The 22,002-nt window shown below is 40.0% G+C and overlaps 1 protein-coding gene across 1 annotated transcript in view; it reads right to left on the bottom strand.

The window, feature by feature from the left end:
- Positions 1-1,105: 1,105 nt before the first annotated feature.
- Positions 1,106-22,002, bottom strand: part of MMUT (methylmalonyl-CoA mutase) — a 34,823-nt gene continuing 13,926 nt past the window's right edge. The window contains exons 6-11 of the mRNA XM_075063605.1: positions 20,930-21,045; positions 18,417-18,532; positions 5,953-6,084; positions 3,846-3,993; positions 3,557-3,724; positions 1,106-1,632 (exon numbers count right to left, since the gene is read on the bottom strand). Of these exons, the coding sequence (XP_074919706.1) occupies positions 1,504-1,632; positions 3,557-3,724; positions 3,846-3,993; positions 5,953-6,084; positions 18,417-18,532; positions 20,930-21,045 (809 nt within the window). The 3' untranslated portion in view covers positions 1,106-1,503. The remainder of the gene's footprint in view (positions 1,633-3,556; positions 3,725-3,845; positions 3,994-5,952; positions 6,085-18,416; positions 18,533-20,929; positions 21,046-22,002) is intronic.

Genomic DNA, 22,002 nt, shown 5'->3' with positions numbered 1-22,002 from the left:
TGAGGGAACTGCGGTATTTAGTCTGCGGAAAAGAAGAGTGAGGGGGGATTTGATAGCAGCCTTCAACTACCTGAAGGGGGGTTCCAAAGAGGATAGAACTAGGCTGTTCTCAGTGGTGGCAGATGACAGAACAAGGAGCAATGGTCTTAGTTCCAAGTGAGAGAGGTCTAGGTTGGATATTAGGAAACACTATTTCACTAGGAGGGTGGTGAAGCACTGAAATGGGTTACCTAGGAAGGTGGTGGATTCTCCATCCTTGGAGGTTTTTAAGACCCGGTTTGACAAATCCCCAGCTGGGATGATTTAGTTGGGGTTGGTCCTGCGTTGAGCAGGGAGTTGGACTAGATGACCTCCTGAGGTCTCTTCCAACTCTAATCTTCTATGATTCTACAGTAGTAGTTACGAACCCAGAGTTACAGCCTGACCCATCAACCACACAGCTCATCTGGAATTAGAAGTATGTGATCAGGCAGCAGCAGAGACAGAAAACCAAAACAAATATAGTACGGTGCTGTGTTAGATGTAAACGACTAAAAAAAATGAAGGGAAAATTTTAAAAAAAGGATTTGACAAGGTAAGGAAACTGTTTCTGCACTTGTTCCATTTAAATTAAGATGCTTAAAAGCAGCATTTTCCTTCGGCGTAGTGAAGTTTTAACACTGTATTAAGTCAACATTCATTTGAAAACTTTTAAAATATTCTCAAATTAACTCCCTTCTTGCAGAGGAGACAGAAGTGAGGTTTGAGGAGAGATTTGACTGAGGAGAAGGGGGTGGCTTCACAGGATAGCATGGGGAAGGCAGGGCAACACTGAAAAAAGGTACCCAGAAATGTATGGGAGAACTGAAAGGACACTGAGGCTGGCATCGGTTGCAGAGTGGAGGGTGGAACTGGAGGCTGGAGCAGAGCTGTGCAACCCCATCTCCACTCTGGCCTTCCTAAGCACCATGGGACTGCCCTGGTTCTCTGCTGCATTTAGGTGTTTCCATGCACCTAAAGGAGGCAGTGTGGGATCTGCTCCTTACGACATTGCCACATACTACAGTGCCTGTGTTTTCAGTTTATTTTCTTATACTGTTCCAACTAAAGGAAAATCAGACAAAGATTTGCTCCTTAGACTTTACTGCATTAACATCCAAATATACGACAAAAAAACAAACAAAACAATACATGTAAAACAGACCAATTAGGGTGGTGTAGTAAAATCAACCAATCCCAATCCAAAATATTAGAATGGATATTTTATTTAACTAAATTCATGAAACAATCTGAATAAATTTTACTGAACTCCCTTGTACTTTTAGAGATAATTTTTATATACATAGTCAGGTGAAATATTCCTCACAGATAGAACATGACTGAAAAATTACAGCTTTCTTAGAAAGCACACAAGGCACCAAGCATTGTAACCAAAGCTACGTGGCTGGCTCTTCCTAGCTGATGACTGATCGTGTTCTGTACGTGGTTATTATACGGCTGATTTTGTGGTATGACGTTTAAGTGTTACATAGATTGCTGCCTCTTATCCAGGCACTTTTCAATATCGTCAAGCACCTGTTCGGCTGCCTTTGGAATCCGAGTCCCAGGACCAAATACACTGGAGACACCAGAGTCATAGAGGAAATCATAATCCTGTTCAGAGAGAGATTTAAATAGTTAAATATTGGAACATGGACTATACCCTTACAGCAGGGGTTCTCTAAGTGGGGGTCGGGACCCCTCAGGGGGTCACTAGGTTCTTACATGGGGGGTCACGAGCTGTCAGCCTCCACCCCAAGCCCCACTTTGCTTCCAGCATTTATAATGGTGTTAAATATATAAAGGGTTTTTAATTTATAAGGAGGGGTGGCACTCAGAGGTTTTCTATGTGAAAGGGGTCGCCAGTACAAAAGTTTGAGACTCATTGCCTTGCAGCGTCTATGAGTAATTCTCCAAGGAGCACTAAGATTGAAGGCTTGCAACTGTTCCCAGAAACAGGAAGCAATAGCAGAATAAAAGCTCAAACATACAAAATAAATTCTGAACAATTTCACTGTAAGGGTTCTGTCAATTTAACGTTAGATTCCCTGTCATTTCCAAAGGGACATGGAAAGCAGCTCTGATATTCTCTCACTTTTCCATCTAAACTGGTGTGTGGTGTAGCTGTGTAAGGTTAACAGAAGCTACGTTTCACCCAAGAGCTGGCTGCATTTAATTATTATTAAATAATTATAATTAATCTTCTGTGGTAGCATTCAATCTATGTTCAGAGTTTCCCAAATGCTTGAGCACAGTCCTTACACTCCAACGAGTTCACAATCTAAGAACAAATGAGTGAGAGAAATCAGGGGAAAGAACAATAATATGTAATTTATATACTGGGCAACTTGATTCATTCCAGGCAGCACAGAAGAGGACCCTAGAACAGGAAAGGGGCTTAGAGGAGGTCAGGCAGGTTATACCAGGCATTAGAGGGCTTTGTGGCAGAAGGCATGGAAGTGATTGTGTGGAAATCTGAAAAATGGTGAACAAGCTTGGGAGCACTGGTGGAGTGGAGGGATGGCCAACACCAACCCTGCCAAGAGAGGATAAGTTGAGAGAGCCACTAAGACTATGGGCTGTGCATCTGTGTTTGTTCAGTGCCTCACACAATGGGGTCCTGGTTTCTGACTGGGGTTCCTAGGTGCTACACACAATTCAAATAATAACGTATTCTAAGGCAGGATCTGGCCTTTAATCTGCACAGTGCTTTGCATTCCTTTGGGGAGAAAGGCACTATAAATATTATTATTATTATTTATTATTACTCTGAAGATTCCCCTCTATTCTTGAAGTAACAGGCTGAATACATCATTCTTGCTTCTACTTGTAGTACACACAGTTTTGGAAAGAGACACTTGCTCCTCCACCATGGCTTCTGGCTTATATACGAGTGAAGTACTGCTGCTTAGAAGAACTAAAGAATAGACCCATCTAGTGGAAACACTTGCACTTGGCAGTACAGCAGCATCTGCTCCTACATGAATCTGTCATGGAAAATGGAAACTACCATACACAGTTCCTTTAACCTGTGTTTGGTATGTGTAATTGTGGTGAACCTTTATTTTTCCTGAGCAGAACTGAGTTGAGAGAATATATCAAATATACAGTAAGCCCAGTTGCCTGATTTACAAAGTGCAACAGCTTTCAGCGCTGAACTGAATAATTATAATTTTTATAAATTGGGAAACAATTGAAAAGTCCATATGAGAACAACCTCATGCTGCTAGTTTTTTTCTGAACAAAAGCAGCTTAATGCTTTATCCTGACAGAAGCTTTGCAAGTTAAGCCAGAACAGTTATGTATGACAACCCAGGGCTTAATTTGCATGAAAATTGACATCAGCAACTTCTTTCTGTGACTAGCACGAAACCTGAAACTGACCCTAACTGACTATTGTAGGAAAGGCTTCAGCATTGTAACTCCCCTATGATGTTGAGAGTGAATAGCAAATAGCCAACAAAACAGGGCAGGCTGAAATTGAGTGTTCTTATAACTGTAAGGTATATTTGTTCTGGAAACAGATACTGAGCAATACCTGAGGGGGGATGACACCTCCACACATGACAAGAATGTCAGGACGGCCAAGTGTGTTCAGCTCTTTGATGAGCTCAGGAACAAGAGTTTTATGACCTGCAGCTAATGTGCTCACACCCACACAATGCACATCAGCATCTACAGCCTGCTGGGCCACTTCACGGGGTGTCTAAAGAGAGAAATTAAACAGCAAGCAGCAATTAGCGCTAAAGTTACTGCTGAACAAGAACTGCAGGGACAAAAGCTGCATTCAAAATACATGTTAAGGGACAGGTTCAATTAAATAATACCTGGAAGAGTGGGCCTATGTCCACATCAAAGCCAATGTCTGCAAATCCTGTAGCGATAACCTTAGCTCCTCTATCATGGCCATCTTGACCCATCTTGGCAACAAGAAGACGAGGTCTGCGCCCTTCACGCTCCATGAACTTGTTTACTCTATTTAAAAAATACATTTTATTCTTTTAAGTCACTGACATTCATTAAGAGTCTGAAAAAGACACGCTACTAGTGGCAAATCCTGCACCATAAGCTACACTAGCCACCAACTCATGGTTGGTTCATGCAGCATGCTCACCATTTTAGTATTTCACTTTGAAGGGACAATGACAGGTTCCCTTTTTAAAGTGCTTTGAGTAATAGAATGTTGCTTAGTTTGCAGATTTGTTTTTCATTATCACCTCTGCTTTGCTGCTCTTAATGAAGCAAAAATCTTGTACTATTTGGGGCACTGATGTATAAAGCATGTCTAAGTTTAAGCACAAGTAGTTTAGTTGACTTCAAAAGTGCCTGAGAACCACACACACAATATAGACCTCAGTCCTAGATATTACAAGTGAAGTGGCTTATAAACATGACTTTGTCCATCTATTACCACTGCAGTCTCTAAAGCCTAAGGATGCTAATCCTTTTACTCTGCTCCAATTATGTTAAATGGGAATCATATTATTTCCACTAATAATGGTGTAACAGATTTAGAGCTGCTCTGTAAAAAATTATAAATACGGCTGTTTTTTAGGCTATTTGCTGCATGAATATATTGGTTTAGTTTAAGTGCAGGCTCCTTGGACAAAAACAAGCAGAAGGGGAAAGAATGGTTCAAGATAAGACATCCACCATCAATCACTTGACTGTTGTTAAGAGACAATGACAGAACAGGAAAAGGCCAGGAACACAGGAGAGCAAAAAAACTCAGTCAGGTTTCCAAAGGAATACTCTCTCTCAAGAGAAGGGGGTATTAGCTTAAGGGAACCAGGCTGAGACACAGGCACTCGCTGGAATTTCTGAAGAAGTTAAGCCTGCCTCGGTTACCAGCATGGGATTCGTAAAGGTTTAGGTAAGATAGACGTGTGTAGATTGCCTTGTTGTTTTAAAATCCTGCCCTCGCTAATGCTCTGTTCCTTCTGCAAAACAATGACTTTGGTTTTAAGAAAACAGGGAAGAACTGCAGGAGCTTGAACTAAGACCTGCAGGGTAAGCAGGGTGGATACATAGGGTACTGTAATCCAGGGCTTGCTCTCAGAGTGGGAGAATTGTAAAATTCTACCCGGTACAGGTATCACACACTCAGAGTCCATAAATGGGACAGAGGTGCCCCTATGCCTGTAACTGTGACAGATGTATAATACTCATGTTGTTTATGTACAGAAAAGATGAGCAGTAGGCAAGATACATAAGAAGGTATGGAAAAAGTGTAACTGCATCTTGTTTAGAACATTCATTGAAAAACATGACACTACATGTAAATTAGTGCATTTTTGTTTTTTGTTTTTTTGGCCTTTAAAAAGAGATGCTTCCATCCAGCAGCGATAATACTTTGAAGTCATGCTGGATATCACCAGCATGACCCAATCAGAAGTTTCCTTTTTAGGAATCTCGCAACTCTTAAGGTAAAGTGCCAGGTCTTCAGCAGTTAAGAGTGAAGATCATCAATTCATATTACCGAAATACCTAAATGAGCACCTCAGTCACCTCACCTAAGATGCCAGCAACAAAGCCAGAAACTGGCAAACGAGACAAATGGTATCTATTTCTCAAAGACGCGTGCAATTCTGCTCTTGGTGATACGAATGTGCAACTCCCACTGAGTTCAACTAAAGTTGCATGAAAGTATCCAAAGGCAGAATCTGGTCCTATAACATTATAGACATTATTGAGAGTGAATGTAGCTGCAAGGACAACCTATAAAACCTGGTTTTTATATTTAGTCATATATAGAAGTTCCTGCATTGTTCTGCAAATACGCTCAGAGTCCACTATTATGGAGCCTTCACAACACGCTGGCTCATTACATAGCCTGCATCACCTAGTGATTCTAGAGGATCACTCATGCAACACAGATGTCTAACATTAACTATGAGGCCATTCCCTCTTTCTGAGCCAGCAGCAAACTCTCACCTATTGATGGCATGAAGAATTTCATCGCTCTCCCCAAACTCCTGGCGGTAAGCTCCGCTCACCATTCGGTCACTGGCTCTGTGCTCCCCAAACACCTTCTTCATTGCCTCGGTTATTTCTCCAACTGTACATCTAAAATACACAGAGTTAAAAGGCTAGTATCATTAGGAGACTGAAATCAAAACAATGCAGAAATCCCCAGCAACAGCCTGATGATTAGTCAGAAGAGCAAATGCAAAGAAATGACTCTTTCCCTTTTACTCTACCAATTCTGGAAATTATCAATTCATTAGCACCATACAGTAATAGAATATGCAGTAGTACTTTGGAAATAAATTTCTGATTTACTGATGAGAAGACTTGACTAAGAACTGAGCATCCCAGTAGCATCAACAAAAATGGTCACAGATCAAAACCCTCCATCAAGATAACTCAAATGCCAGGAGTAGGGATTTCTTTTTATACGATCACTAACGTATTTGTGCTAGTATAGGAATTCTTACCCAGCACCAAGAGGCTTCCTTGTAAAATAGTATCAGATGCAAATCCTAAAATAAACTGCATGAGAAATATTGAAGAACAGACACAAAAGTGGACTGGAATAAAAAAAGCCTTCACTGCAGTAAGTCATTAGTGCCCATCTGAGGAAAGAACATTCTGAGGTCTGAGTAAAATATGTTACACTTAATGTGCTCCGATTTTTTCCCTGTACTATATCTTACTTGGCTAATCTGACTTTCACCAGCAGTATATTCTACTGTCCTATACACTTTCTCCTAGATATTGCTTAATTGAGATGTAAGCCACAGGAAGAGCTGTTCAAACATGCAACTCTCCGATGCCTTCTATTTTATTCTGTTTTTCCTTCAGTCTCCATGAATGTGCATCTTTTCCATCATACTTTCCTTCTTGTTTTTCCAAATCTTCTGATTTCTCAGTCAACAGCTGCTTTGCTTTGCACGAGGACAATTCAGACACACAGTGCTGGTACAGAACAATGCTATTGTTAGTTTTTCTATATTATTAACAGCAACATTTATATTTGCTGCAGCATCTAAAAGCCACAATAAAGCTGGGCCCCATTGTGCTAGGTGCAGTATAAACATAATAAAGGACAGTTCTAGCTCCAAGGGCTTACAATCTAGTATCTAGTGGATTCCACCTTTCTGTGAGAAATTAGTTTCCCAATGCCCAAATTTGTAGTACTTAACCTGTGGTGATAGGACAATACTGTGCCCAAATTATCGTGGCACAGAAACCAATAGCAAGGGATTGACAGAAGGAAACAAGCTAATTAACAAGAGAAAGAAGCTCCTCTTCAGAAGTTAAACAGCTCAGCTATAACCACTACCTCAGCAGTACTCTCTGACCCTGCTAGGACAAATACTGAACACAGGTTTGCATAATGGTGTGAAGTAGGCAAGTGAGCAAGCTAACACGTGTGTATTTCAATAATATATTCAGTGGCATATATTAGTACGCCCTGAGATGATAAAAGATAGAGGGAAATAAAATATACACACAAAGAAACGCACGTGACTTGTTGCAAACTTAGTCAAAGTACAAAACAGACATCAAGAACGTTTCCAAAGCACATTAATTATACACGCAAAAATAAAGACAATACCCCATTCAATTACACTTTCTTTCTGCCATCTGTGCTGTAATCTTTACTCAATTCACCAATACATAGATACCATTTGGCTGTAGTTAATCACATTTAATCCTTTGGAACTTGCACTTTTTGTACTATTACGTTTAGCAATGAGGAATGCTCTTACTCAAAATTGTTTTTGTGACCTAGTTAAAGAATAAATACCCTCGAAGTCTTAAAACAAAAAATGTCAGAGGACAATCTGGATATCACTGCTTAATAGCAGTTTATACAGCTGTAACCTCTCCATATGCTTTTACTAGGAGATAGGCAGAGATGGCCAGAGGTGGCCAAAGTTCTAATGGGTATCATCTCTAATCCCAGCCCTATGCCTGGTATCCAACAGGGCCTGAAGATGACTTTCTGGTGTATTCACAGGAATCCTATAGTAAATCTCATATAGACCTCTTGCCTCCAGCAAATCCTTGGTTATCTTTTGCTCCATCCTTCCCACGTTACTTTTAACTCATCTGTTGTATATTTGGTAGACTAGCCACGTGGGTATAAATGGTAACTACTGAATACCACAGGCCCAAATTCAACTCTACTGTAAACGGTCACAAGTCCTACTTTGTGGACATAAATAGGACTTATGTAGGACCTGGGCTGGCCTTCTGGACAGAGCTGAATATCACCCTTTATTGGCCTGTCTTCACTGAACAATTACACCAAGTTGGAACAAAACATTACTTACCATGAACTGGCCACAACTTTGCTGTTATTATTAAGAGCGACAAATCATATTCAGCACTGTATCAGCTGGTCATGGGTAAAGCCTGGCTTCAGCAGGCAGCTAATTAATCCCAGTAAGCATACGTTTTCATGTTAGCTAAGGTGCACGTCTTTTATCTTATGGATACTGCAGGCAAACCTTTCAAAAGGGCCTAAGTGACTCAGGACCTTTATGCATTTTGGACAATTTTTTCAAGGGCTTAATTGGGACTTCTGAAAGTATGTTTACTCTGAAAACAAGGCTATTCTTATTTTTGTGAATTACACAGCCTATTTATAACCCTAAAACTTTAAAATACACTGTAAGAAAGTCAATAGTCTAAACTGTTTCTCTTTGTGGTGTTGTAATCCATAGGTTCACTTAACCAGGAGATTTTCAATTATCTAAAATTCAAAAAAGAATCTTACAAAAAGTGGAAACTAGGTCAAATTACAAAGGATGAGTATAAACAAAACAAGTATGTTGGGACAAAATTAGAAAGGGCAAGGCACAAAATGAGATCAAACTAGCTAGAGCAGATGGCCCACGGGCCGCTTTCGGCCCATCAGACATTTTCATCCAGCCCTAGAGCTCCCGCCGGGGAGTTGGATCAGGGGCGCTTCCCAGCCCCCGACTCACAATTCCCTTGATGAGCACCATCTTCCGGCATGCATAACCAAACGGCGCAGGCACGACTTCACTGTGCTGTTTCCAGGATCAAAACCCCGCCCTTATGTGGCAGGCCCCCTAGCCCCATGCAGCAGCGCACCCAATCCCTTCCCAGTTTCCTATTGCCCCATTCTCAAGAGCCTCGAAACCACCCAGGGGCTGGACCTGTCCCAGCTAGGGTGCCACAGTAGTGCCTGGTACAACCGCCTTGTTGTCACTGCTGACAGGCCCCCTAGGAGTCCCCGGTACTGCCCCTGTAGCATCCCCTCCCCCCCCCTTCGGTAACATCCCTTATAGACCCCCCCATGCTACATCCCATAGACTCCCCCTACCCCATTAGGCATTCATGGCCCACCACACAATTTCAAATACCCAGATGTGGCCCTCAGGCCAAAAGGTTTGCCCACTCCTGAGCTAGAGACATAAAGAGTAACAAGAAAACACTCTAGAAATACATTAAAAGCAAGAGGAAGACAAAGGACAGGGTATGCCTGTACTGGGGGAAGGGGGGAGAGAGGGGATGAACAACAGAAAATGTGGAAATGGCTGAGGTGTTTAATGACTACTTTGTTTTGGTTTTCATCAAGAAGGTAGGTGGCAATTGGACAACTAACATAGTGAATGCGAGTGAAAATGAGGTAGGATCAGAGACTAAAATAGGAAAAGAACAAGTTAAAAATTAGACAAGTTAGAAGTCTTCAAGTCACCAGGGCCTGATGAAATGCATCCTAGAATACTCAAGGAGCTGACTGAGAAGATATCTGAGCCACTAACAATTATCTTTGAAAAGTCATGGAAGACGGAAGATTCCAGAAGACTGGAAAAGGGCAAATATAGTGATAAAAAGGGAAATAAGGAGAACCCAGGGAATTACAGACCAATCAGCTTAACTTCTGTAACCAGAATATAATGGAGCAATAATTAAGCAATCAATTTGCAAACATCTTGAACATAATGAGGTGATAAGGTAACTGTCAGCATGATTTGTTAAAGAAGAATCGTGTCAAACCAACCTCAACCTGATAGCTTTCTTTGACAGGGTAACAAGTCTTGTGATAACGGTGTGGAAGTAGGGAAAGAACTGACAGGATTTGTAGGGGATCTTAATGCATGACAGTCTCTGTTAGCAGAGTTAGGCTAGCTGTAACCCTAATAATGCGAGATTTGTAGAAGCAAGGATTGTGTGAGGCAAGTGGAAAAGAACTGTGTGAGAATTCGTTTCGACCTTGTGTAGATCATACGAAATGTAGACTGGAATCTCTTAAGTGAGAAAAACACAAGATATCAGGATGACCTCTTGTATAAACAAAAATGCAGCTGTTGCTTATTATTGTCTGTATCAAAAATATAAAATGCTGCTGTAATTGTTTACCTGTGAGAGACCTGTCTAGGAAGGGGAACCCTATGTCTAGTGCACTCTCTCCTTGCTGTAGCTGCTAAACAGAATAAAGTATCTGACTTTTGCTGTACCCAAACAAATAAAGCGAGAACTACGTTTTTCTCCAACAGGGGAAGTGGTAGACGTGGATATATTCTTGACTTTAGTAAAACTTGATACTGTCTCACATTATCTTCTCATAACCAAACTAGGGAAATGCAACCTAGATGGAGCTACTATGAAGTGGGTGCATAACTGGTTGAAAAAACATTCCAAAGAGTAGTTATCAGTGGTTCCCAATCATGCTGGAAGACATAAAGAGTGGGGTCCTGCAGGGATCAGTTCTAGGTCCAGTTCTGTCCAATATCTTCATCAGTGATTTAGATAATGGCATAGAGAGCACACTTATAAAGTCTGCGATGATACCAAGCTGGGAGGGTTGCAAGTGCTTTGGAGGATAGGATTAAAATTCAAAATGATCTGTACAAACTGGAGAAATGGTCTGAAGTCAACAGGATGAAATTCAATGAGGACAAATGCAAGAACTCCATTTAGGAAGAAACAATCAGCTGCACACATACAAAATGGGAAATGACTGCTAGGAAGGAGCACTGCGGAAAGATCTGGGGCTCATAGTGGACACAAGCTCAATGAAAGTCAAGAGCGTAACACTGTTGCAAAAGAAAAACAGTCATTCTGGGGTGTATTAGCAAGAGTGTTGTAAGCAAGACACGAGAAGTAATTCTTCCGCTCTACTCCACACTGATTAGACTCAGCTGGAGTATTGTGTCTAGTTCGGGGGCCAGATTTAAGGAAAGATGTGAGACAAATTAGAGAAAGTCCATAGAAGAGCAACAAAAATGATTAAAGGTCTACAAACATTGACCTATGAGGGAACATTGAAAAACTGGTTTGTTTAGTCTGGAAAAGAGAGACCAAGAGGGGATGTGATAGCAGTTTTCAAGTACATAAAAGGTGTACACCGGAGGGAGAAGAAATTGTTCTTCTTAAGCTCTGAAGGATAGGACAAGAAGCAATGGACTTAAATTGAAGCAAGGGAGGTTTAAGCGTGGACATTAGGAAAAACTTCCTAATTGTCAGGGTGGTTAGCTCTGAAATAAATTGCCTAGGGAAGTTGTGAACTCTCATCACTGGGAGATTTTTAAGAGCAGGTTAGATAAAACACCTGTCAGGGATGGTCTAGATAATACTTGGTCCTGGCATGAGTGCAGGGACTGGACTACATGACCTTTCGAGGTCCCTTTCATTCCTATGATTCTATAATCAAAACAACAAGAAACATAATTCAAGCACACACTTACATGGAAGATGCACCTTGCTGTAAATGGTGCCAGGAATCTGAAGATAAATGTTACTAGATGGATTTTCTTCTAACCTCACAGCTTCTTGAGAGGAAAGAAAGTGTTATGCCACTATCAGCCATCGGCCAAGAGAGTGCTTTTAAAGAGAAGTGAAAACATTCATAGATTCATAGACTCTAGGACTGGAAGGACCTCAAGAGGTCATCGAGTCCAGTCCCCTGTCCTCATGGCAGGACCAAAATACTGTCTAGACCATCCCTGATAGACATTTATCTAACCTACTCTTAAATATCTCCAGAGATGGAGATTCCACAACCTCCCGAGGCAATTTATTCCAGTGTTTAACTACCCTGAATGACAGTAGGAACTTTTTCCTAATGTCCAACCTAAATCTCCCTGCTGCAGTTTAAGACCATTGCTTCTTGTTCTATCATTAGAGGCTAAGGTGAACAAGTTTTCTCCCTCCTCCTCATGACACCCTTTTAGATACCTGAAAATATCATGTCCCCTCTCAGTCTTCTCTTTTCCAAACTAAATAAACCCAGCTCTTTCAGCCTTCCTTCATAGGTCATGTTCTCAAGACCTTTAATCATTCCTGTTGCTCTTCTCTGGACCCTCTCCAATTTCTCCAGATCTTTCTTGAAATGCGGTGCCCAGAACTGGACACAATACTCCAGTTGAGGCCTAACCAGCGCAGGTAGAGCGGAAGAATGACTTCTCGTGTCTTGTTTACAACACACCTGTTAATGCATCCCAGAATCACGTTTGCTTTTTTTGCAACAGTATCACACTGTTGACTCATATTTAGCTTGTGGTCCACTATGACCGCTAGATCTCTTTCTGCCATACTCCTTCCTACACAGTCTTTATGCGTGAAACTGATTGTTCCTTCCCAAGTGGAGCACTTTGCATTTGTCTTTATTGAACTTCATCTGGTTTACCTCAGACCATTTCTCCAATTTGTCTAGATCATTTTGAATTTTGACCCTGTCCGCCAAAGCAGTTGCAATCCTCCCAGTTGCAATCCCTCCCAGTTTGGTATCGTCCGCAAACTTAATAAGCGTACTTTCTATGCCAACATCTAAATCATTGATGAAGATATTGAACAGAGCCGGTCCCAAAACAGACCCCTGCGGAACCCCACTTGTTATACCTTTCCAGCAGGATTGGGAGCCATTAATAACTACTCTCTGAGTACGGTTATCCAGCCAGTTATGCACCCACCTTATAGTAGCCCCATCTAAATTGTATTTGCCTAGTTTATCGATAAGGAATATCATGCGAGACCGTATTAAATGCCTAGGTCTAAATGCCTTATGCCTAAAGTCTAGTATACCACATCCACCGCTTCTCCTTATCCACAAGACTTGTTATCCTATCAAAGAAAGCGATCAGATTGGTTTGACACGATTTGTTCTTTACAAATCCATGCTGGCTATTCCCTATCACCCTACCACCTTCCAAGTGTTTGCAGATGATTTCTTTAATTACTTGCTCCATTATCTTCCCTGGCACAGAAGTTAAACTAACTGGTCTGTAGTTTCTTGGGTTGTTTTTCTTTCCCTTTTTATAGATGGGCACTATATTTGCCCTTTTCCAGTCTTCTGGAATCTCTCCCATCTCCCATGACTTTCCAAAGATAAGAGCTAGAGGCTCAGATACCTCCTCTATTAACTCCTTGAGTATTCTAGGATGCATCTCATCGGGCCCTGGTGACTTGCAGGCATCTAACTTTTCTAAGTGATCTTTAACTTGCTCTTTTTTTATTTTATCTTCTAAACCTACCCCTTCCCATAAGCATTCACTATGTTAGGCATTCCTTCAGACTTCTCAGTGAAGACCGAAACAAAGAAGTCATTAAGCATCTCAGCCATTTCCAAGTTTCCGGTTACTGTTTCTCCCTCCTCACTGAGCAGTGGGCCTACCCTGTCCTTGGTCTTCCTCTTGCTTCTAATGTATTGATAAAAAGTCTTCTTGTTTCCCTGTATTCCAACAGCTTGATAATTTGTATTTTAAAATGCATTTAGATCAGCCTGAAATCTACTGAGAAAATGTCTGGCTCTACAGATCTAAGTTCTGTTTTTGGATTGGCTGCTGACTCATCGCATGAATTTGGACAAGTCACTTAATTTTTCAATAATGCAGTTTACCTTTCAGAAACATTACATCTATTTTACGTCATCAGAGCAATAAAACTGACAGCTTGATTTTCAGAGGGCCTGAGCACCAACAGTTTTTACTGAAATTAATGAGAGAAGTCAGTATGCACCTCTTCTATATATCAGGCTGTTAATGCCTGTATAGCATTTTGCAATCCTAAAAAGTGCTATAAAACTGAAAATTACTATTAAATTAATGAACAGGTCCCTGTGCCTGATCAGGAGCAGTTATTTTCTCTGAGGCGTTAGAGACAACATAAAATACAATGGAACCTCCAAGTCAATTTCACATATGTGCTGATGGATACTATAGATTAAGTATTTGTGACTGTTTGGTAGCCCATTCGCCTCAAATTTAGGTGTGCATTTCTGATCAAACTCTGTGAGGCCAGTGGATATAAACAGAATTATTTTTAAACAGCTGAATTTTCAAAATAAGTAAGTGTAGGAGTAAATTTCAATATGAAAGGAAGAGCTAGGATACCAGCTAATCAGGATTTCTTTCTGAATGCACTAACAGAACAATTTACCATTAGATTGTCATTCTTAAATAGCTGAATAATTGGTTTAAAGCAGAACTGAGTGTAACAGATAGAAACCTGGGCATCATGGCTTCTGAGTAAGATGCATGGAAAACTGAAGTAGATTGGTGAAATCACAAAGGAACAAGATTATTGTAAACTAGATTTGTTATATCTGGAGAAAGTGTGATTAAGGACATGTGACAGACTACAGCTAGCTGGTCTGATATCAGTTCATTTAAATAACTGGTCTTGTAGATTTAATATTTAAATTGGTAAGTTTCTATATCCTGAGTCATACCATATGTAAAGTGTCTTTCTCCCTCTGTATGATAATGAAGTACTGCATAAGTTTAGATCTGTTAGCTCCAGAAAAGAAAATATTAACCCATAGCATGTAAGAAGTTGGTGTATTAAAGAATGACTGGAAGAAAGAATGAGCATTTACAAAGAACCTTTTCAAAGATGAGAAGGAAGATGGGGAATAATTCCGTACTAAAGAGGTACATGAAGAGACAATGGCCTCACATTTGTACATTTCATAGTTGGAAGAGAAATGTAATCATTTGACACTGGTTTTATCAAGTGTTGTCATCAGACCCTCAAATATAAAGCTGTTCTTTCGGAGAACAAAAGTCTACGCCCTGTAAACTGAATGGGGATAACCAACATGTTGTTCTGGGACATGTTTCACACCTCTCTAGGATACAGAACTAAGCCAACCTTTGAACTGTGGGACAGACAGATTAATTTTTTTGCTGAGCCACAGGCATGGGCTATACTAGTGGTGTGGTTCAAATTAAGATATGCAACTTCAGCTACGCTCTTCATGTAGCTGAAGTCAAAGTATCTTAGTTCGACTTATCTGGCCATCCTCACGGCGGCGAGTCGACTAACGTGGCTCCTCCGTTGACACCACTTACTCCTCCTGCCTAGGTAGAGTACGGGCATCGATTCGTGGATCAATTTATCGTGTCCAGATGAGACGCGATAAATCGATCCCCAATACATTGAACACTACCCGACAATCCAGCAGATAGTATAGACGCACCCATAGATAATATTTTCAATACTCTAACATATGGGCATAGCTTCTATAGCAATATCTTTAGCTATAGTTTAAAGCAGTTTTTGTCACTACCTTTATACTATTCTTTTCTGTGTTACTGTAGTTTACCAATAACATCTGATTATACTTAAGAAATCTTTACTTGACTTTGGACTTCTACTAACTGTGTATTTACTAATACATACTTCTGAGAGAAGCTATATCAGACCTCAGAGAGGACAGATGGAAGTAACCAATGTCCTCACTATAAAGTCTGAGCAGGTGTGATCAACCTCCAATTGTGAGGGCCCAATTTGTAATGTGGGGAGAATCAAATGACCTGAACAACACCAGACACTGTTATAACGAACATGGGCTCCAATCCTACAGTCAAGCAGGTGGAACCTCCACTCAGTCTTATACTGTTGAGTTAAAAACTACTGTTGTGTTAGGTTTTGTTGCTCAAACCATATTCCTAGTAGGTCTAGTTAGTTATTTTCAAACTATTTTTAAATTTCACACTACAAAACTCAGTTTTTACAGAACTTTCCATTACTTTGTAACTAAAATCCATTTAGTTTTGATTACTCTGATTTAAATGCAATATTCAATATTCATTTTATTTTCTACCTTCACAATTTTAAATTCCCCTAAGAGTCAAATCATCCCACATCTCTGTCAAATTTAATCTGAATGTTGAAAGGTAATTTGGACAAATATGTAGGCTCACCTAAAGCCCATCCAAGAACTGAAATCCCAGAGATAATTTTCCATCAGCTGTCACTGAGTATTTAAATCATTTTGTTCATTTCACAGAATCAATATGCCATGTTTATAAAGGTCAACAAGAAAATGTCAATATACATTATTCATCCCCATTTATTGCACTACACTCATATCAAATAACTACTGGAAAATTAGCAAAATGGAGGAAGAGGGAAGCAAAGTCATTTAAGACTCTGTTTTAGAAATTCAGGTTTCTTTGACAATGATTGCGACTGATATTTGCATCGTACTGGCCTATATTTATAACATGATTCATTTCAACGGGTCCCAAACTGTTTAGAATCTAATCTGCTGCTTCTGCCAGGGTCAGGGGCTGGCATTTTCCTCCCTCCTCCTCCTCTGCCAGTCTCTGCAGGGTGATCCTTTCCCTGCTGCTCCTGTGAGTGGAGGTAGCTGGGTTCTCACTTCCTCTGCATTCCAACAATCTATTGCTCTGTTAGTTTAAACGTTAAACTGGCCCTTGTGTCCAGAGCCTCATTGGTTAATAGGAGCAGGATGTGACTCTATTGGACACTGATTGCTGTTTATTGGAAGGGTCTTGCAGTGTACCTAATGCCTCTAGATGATCCTTAATTGCTCAAGGGTTCCTTCCATAACCTCTCAAAACGCAGGGGACCCACACATGCGAGGTTTGTTAACCAAAAGTAAGGCTCTATAGTGATATGTTCACTAGTGGTACATTCATCTATCAGATGTAACATTCCAAAATATTCTTCTGCACAGGCATTAAATAGTGTCATAGATTAATAAGAGATCAATAATCAACCTACTTTCCAGTAAACATCTGTCCACATTCCATACAAGTCAGTGCAGTTCTGTTCAACAGCACAGTGCTTAAGGACAAGAAAACTGTAGGTCATAACAGAGATACAGAGAACTAATTGGGGAATTATTACGATGACGACGACATTAACTCTTGTGAGGGCCAATATTAACTTCCAGTGATGTCTCCAACTCCAAAAGTGGTGATGACAAGCTCCAGAGAGTTGGGACAAGCTCTCCTCTTTTGAAAGGAGATCTGTTGCACATGTGGTTGTTGCAGATGAAGTAGTGGCAGAATAAGAGTGAAGATGGAAGGCTAAAGCTCTGCTCTAAGGATGTAGATAGGCAATTAAGTTTGGTTTGCTCATTTTTGACCCATTCACATTATTAAGGGGCATTTTCATTTTGTTGTTTTTTTGGCACTGTGACTGCATTACAAACCTCCATGAGCATATGCAGAGGACAAAAGGGAGACAGTCAAAGACCAAAACTCAGTTTGAAATAGCAACTAAGGGTATGTCTACACTGCAATAAAAGACTTGCAGCATGGCAGCGACAGGCCTCGGCTCATGAGATGCCTGGGCTGCTGGGCTATATGACTGTAGTGTAGACGTTTGGGCTTGGGCTGAAGCTTGGGCTTTGAGACCCCATGAGGGGGGAGGGTTTTAGAGCCTGGGCTCCAGTCAGAGTGTGAATGTGTGCACTGTTATTTTTAGTCAGCTGACCCAGGGTGAGAGTCAGTGTGGTGGGTTTTTAATCGCAGTGTAGACATAGCCTAAACCATTGTTAAGGTGGCTTAGATGATAAGGGTGAATGTGTCTCAGGACTACGGAAGATGCTTTACTACTGGAGACAAAGACAGAAAGTACTTTTGACTAAAGTAGACATAAATTTTCTACATTAATCAGAAATGTTTTCACACCAATTTGTGGTGCAGGGAAGAAGGAAAAACAGAGCGTGATAAGATTTTTTTATTTCCTCCATCCCTTTTCACATCTCAGACACTTTTCAGGCTCGCTGACCTGTACGGCAGCAGAGCAGTACATCAAATAAACCTATTCATAGTCTGAAACTGATAAGAGCTTGAGCTGTAAACAGAATCTGTGTGAACAGCAATGTTTTAGGGCAAATTTTATTCCCAATATTGTCCTTGAAAATAGATTAAATATATTTTTAAGAGACTGAAAAAGTATTTGTATTTGGCTACCACCACCAAACCACAACCAAGGATAATGCCCATCTGGACCTCTGAAATATACGCCTTCATGGTCAAGGATATTTTCCTGCATTAAAAAAAAATGTATCCTATTTAAAAGCTGAAAGGGTGTATCGATCTGTGACATATTAAATATGGCAACCTATGTATCCAAGAATTACTGGAAAAGTTGAAAGAAATGAAGGGAAACAGTCAACTTTTAACATCAGTTACGTTTTCCAACTTTTATTACCCTACCTTGCACGTGCTGCTTCCACTGCCAGTGCCAATAGGTTGCCTTGACCTGTGGCAGCACATTCTGTTAGAGCAGTGAGACACTGCTGGGCTGCTGCTTCATTTCTGCTAGCTTTTACCTTAGATGAAGGAGAGAAAAATCCTCAGTTTAAGTAAGCAACTATAAGGCAATCAGAAATTCCAATATGAGCCTGGTAAGGTTCCCTGGTCGAAGATGCCTGTATTGGAATCAAATAAGAATACAGCTATCATCACTATGTTGAAGATCAGTATGTTGAAGGTCGCAAGACCACTACTTGGAAAAATCTTCTGGTTCTGAAAGTATTTATTTATACAAGTAAGCCGACTCACTAACTTTGCAACAGTATTTTTAATGTGATTTTAAATATACTGTACTATAAAGCAGCTAGAGAATAAGGCTTTTAGTGCTGTCATCATCTGAAAGCGGCGATCCAAAGATGATTCAAAGCAATGATTCCTAGCTCTAATGTTAGGGAGAGATACCACAGTAATGATGGAATGCAAGTGGGTGGAAGCCAACATAGTAAGAACATCTTTCTCTGACTCAGGTATTTCCCAGGTGCTATCACTTTTGTATTTAGGCACTGACAATACGGTTTAAAAACACCCAATGTCTTCCTAATTATCTCAGTCAGAAATGAATGCTCTGCACTGTATTATAGCTTGACACTCCAGTTTTCACATATATGTTATATATCACAACATTTGCTTCTGATCCCCACATTCCATGAAATATTGGATCCTACATCAACAAAAGCATAACAGTGTTTTCTGGCACTATTCCAGGCATGAATACAATAGATAAATCTCAGAGTAGCATAATTTTCAACCCCTGATAGGTGCTGTAACATGAAAACTTCCAAGAGAAACAATAATACACTCACTTTTGAGTACTCCCTTATTATGCAATAACTATAAAGGTTACCAAGCACAGATCAACAGAAGTCAGATATTTCCAAGAGGGGGACAACATATAATTAATTATGCTTTCCGTCTGCCCTTCCTCTCCTTGCCACAATACTACTTTGAGGCTACGTTAAACTTAGTTCTACATTTTCTGGATTTTTCTCCTGTTGGTGTCAGAGATTTATTGTTTATAGTTTATTTTGTAATGTGTAAGTATTAAACAAATTCTGTTAAGGCAAAAGATTTTCATAATCAGGTACATCAAGCTAGGCTCCTAAGTACATATGTAGGTACATATAAATATAGATGAAGGGAGCCTGCCTGGGTTATCAGCATTTCTGAAAAATCTGGCTACATCTGTAGATGCCTCTCTGCGGACTTAGGAGCCTAACATTAGGCACTCACTTAAGAAAATCTTGGCCAAATATTCAGAGTCACATTTTTAGGGGGATCTCCTTAGAAGCGCTTACAAAAAGTTTTCCATGTCTTTTGTCTGACTACAATGTGAATAACTATGCAGGTGTGTGTATGTGTAAACTTATGCTCTACTAGATAAGATGGATACAAAGGAAGCTTAATGAAAAATTTGCTCTAAATGTCTAAAGTAAAACAATAAAAGGAACAGAAAGTTAAAATTTTAAAAACAGAGTTAAGGCTGGCACACTTTGAAAATGTTCAACAAATAAGAGTAAGAAACAAGATTAAGAAAGCATCATTACCTTTAGAATAATATGCTGAATAGCCCAAAAAGTGAAGGTGAGAAAAATATTCAGAAATAGGAGTCTTTCCTCTGACTTCCATGGGGTTTGGAACAGGCCCATGTTATTTATTTTAAATTTACTTTACTCGGTCTTTTCATTCTTACGAAGTCCAGCACATTTTCCCTAAACCTTTGTTAGTGTTTGTATTGAACTATTGTCTCAAAACCCCATTGTGCTAGGTGCTGTATACACACCACAAAAAGTAGGTCCCTTCCCCAGAGAGCTTACAATCTAGGTAAAGCTTTGTTCAAATGCTTGATTAATAATGGATCTGGACAAACATAACCTGCCTGCACTATTTGTAGGTTTTCCCACAATTCAGTCTCCATGCACTTCACTAGTCGCCTGCAAAACATTTACTCCTCGGTGCAGAGACTACTAATTATACCAAACTGAATTTTTTCTTTTGTCATCTTGACGAATATCCAGCAGAGATTATGATAAGACTAAACTCATTTGTGTGTGTCTGAGGGAGGATTTGAACCCAAGCATCCAATGGTAAAAGGCTCAAAAATCCATTACTGTACATTGTTTCCTTCTTGCTGGAAAGAGCCATGGTTTAATTTAAATGCAGTTTAATTTTTTTTTAATCTAACTAAATGAGAACAACAACAATAAGCAAAATGCAAAGAACCTAGATTTCAGGAATCAGCCTGAGAGGAGAAATTGAAGAGCTACAGACGGTCTCTAAATTGCTGAATTCAAGAACAGTTCTGGCGCTCTTAAAAATGCATTTTTTTTGGCAAATAGAGAACTCATGAAGAAAATTTAAAACAGAACTACTTAAAATACAACAACAATTTGCATTTTCAAAAAAGTACCACCTACCTTTTCAAGCTTCTCAATCTGCTTGGTTCGGACGGAACTGTTATCAATAGCCAAAACTTCAACCGTCTCTTCTTTTTCTAACTGGTACTTGTTTACTCCAACAATTACTTCAGAACCTGTTGATTTCCCATACAAAGGTCAAGAATTTAGACTATTTTAAAAACTGCTGAGCTTTTGGAAAGGTTACAGTATTTTATATAGCTCGATAAGTGATTGTTTGATGTTTTAAATGCAATACTATGTTATTTAGGCAGTTCTACCTTCCAAAGCATTTAAAACTTCTCTCTCAAGAGAATTTTTAAGTTTACACTTGTCACACTCTATTATGAAGAGATGATCAAATGTAAGAATATTTGACTTTGTGTTTTTTATGCTGAAAAGTGACATGTAAAAATGGCATCTTCTTTCTCCTTAAATCTACGTGCAGTCAAAATCATATCTACTTGCTTTACTAACTATTTTTAATGACAGGGGATCGTAAGTAAGACATGGGAGATAACTGTTTCACTCTGCTCAACACTGGTGAGGCCCCAGCTGGAGTACAGGGTCCAGTTTTGGGCACCACACTTTAAAAAGGGTGAGAAACTGGAGAGAGTTCAACAACAAAACGGAGAGCAAAAAATGAGGAGGACAGATTGAAAGAACTGGGCATGTTTAGTCTCAAAAAAAGAGAAGATTGAAGGGGCACCTGGTAACAGTCTTCAGAGGTAAAGGTTGTTGTAAAGAGGACGGTAATCAATTTTTCTTCAAGTTCACTGAGGTAAGACAAGAAGCAATCTTAGCTTGCAGCAAGATTTAGGATTTAGCTGTTAGGAAAACCTTTCTAACTATAAAGGACAGTTAAGCACTGAGCAGCTTAGCTGGGTTTGTGGAGATATTGAAGGTGTTTAAGAACAGATTAGACGAGGGGTGGGCAAACTACGGCCTGTGGTAATCTAGCCGTCCAGTCCCAGACCTGGACTTTAGTGTCCACCAGTCTGGTCCTGTCCCAAACCTGGACTTTTGCGTCCAAAGTTTGGGGGCTTACCTGAAACTCCCCCAAGCTCACTACCAGCTTGGATATTCTCGCTGCC

Source organism: Chelonoidis abingdonii, chromosome 3, assembly GCF_003597395.2.
Source record: "Chelonoidis abingdonii isolate Lonesome George chromosome 3, CheloAbing_2.0, whole genome shotgun sequence".
In the NCBI taxonomy this organism is placed as follows: Eukaryota; Metazoa; Chordata; order Testudines; family Testudinidae; genus Chelonoidis; species Chelonoidis abingdonii.
Note: the sequence above shows the minus strand (reverse complement) of the source record. Positions and strands in the feature narration are given on the sequence as shown.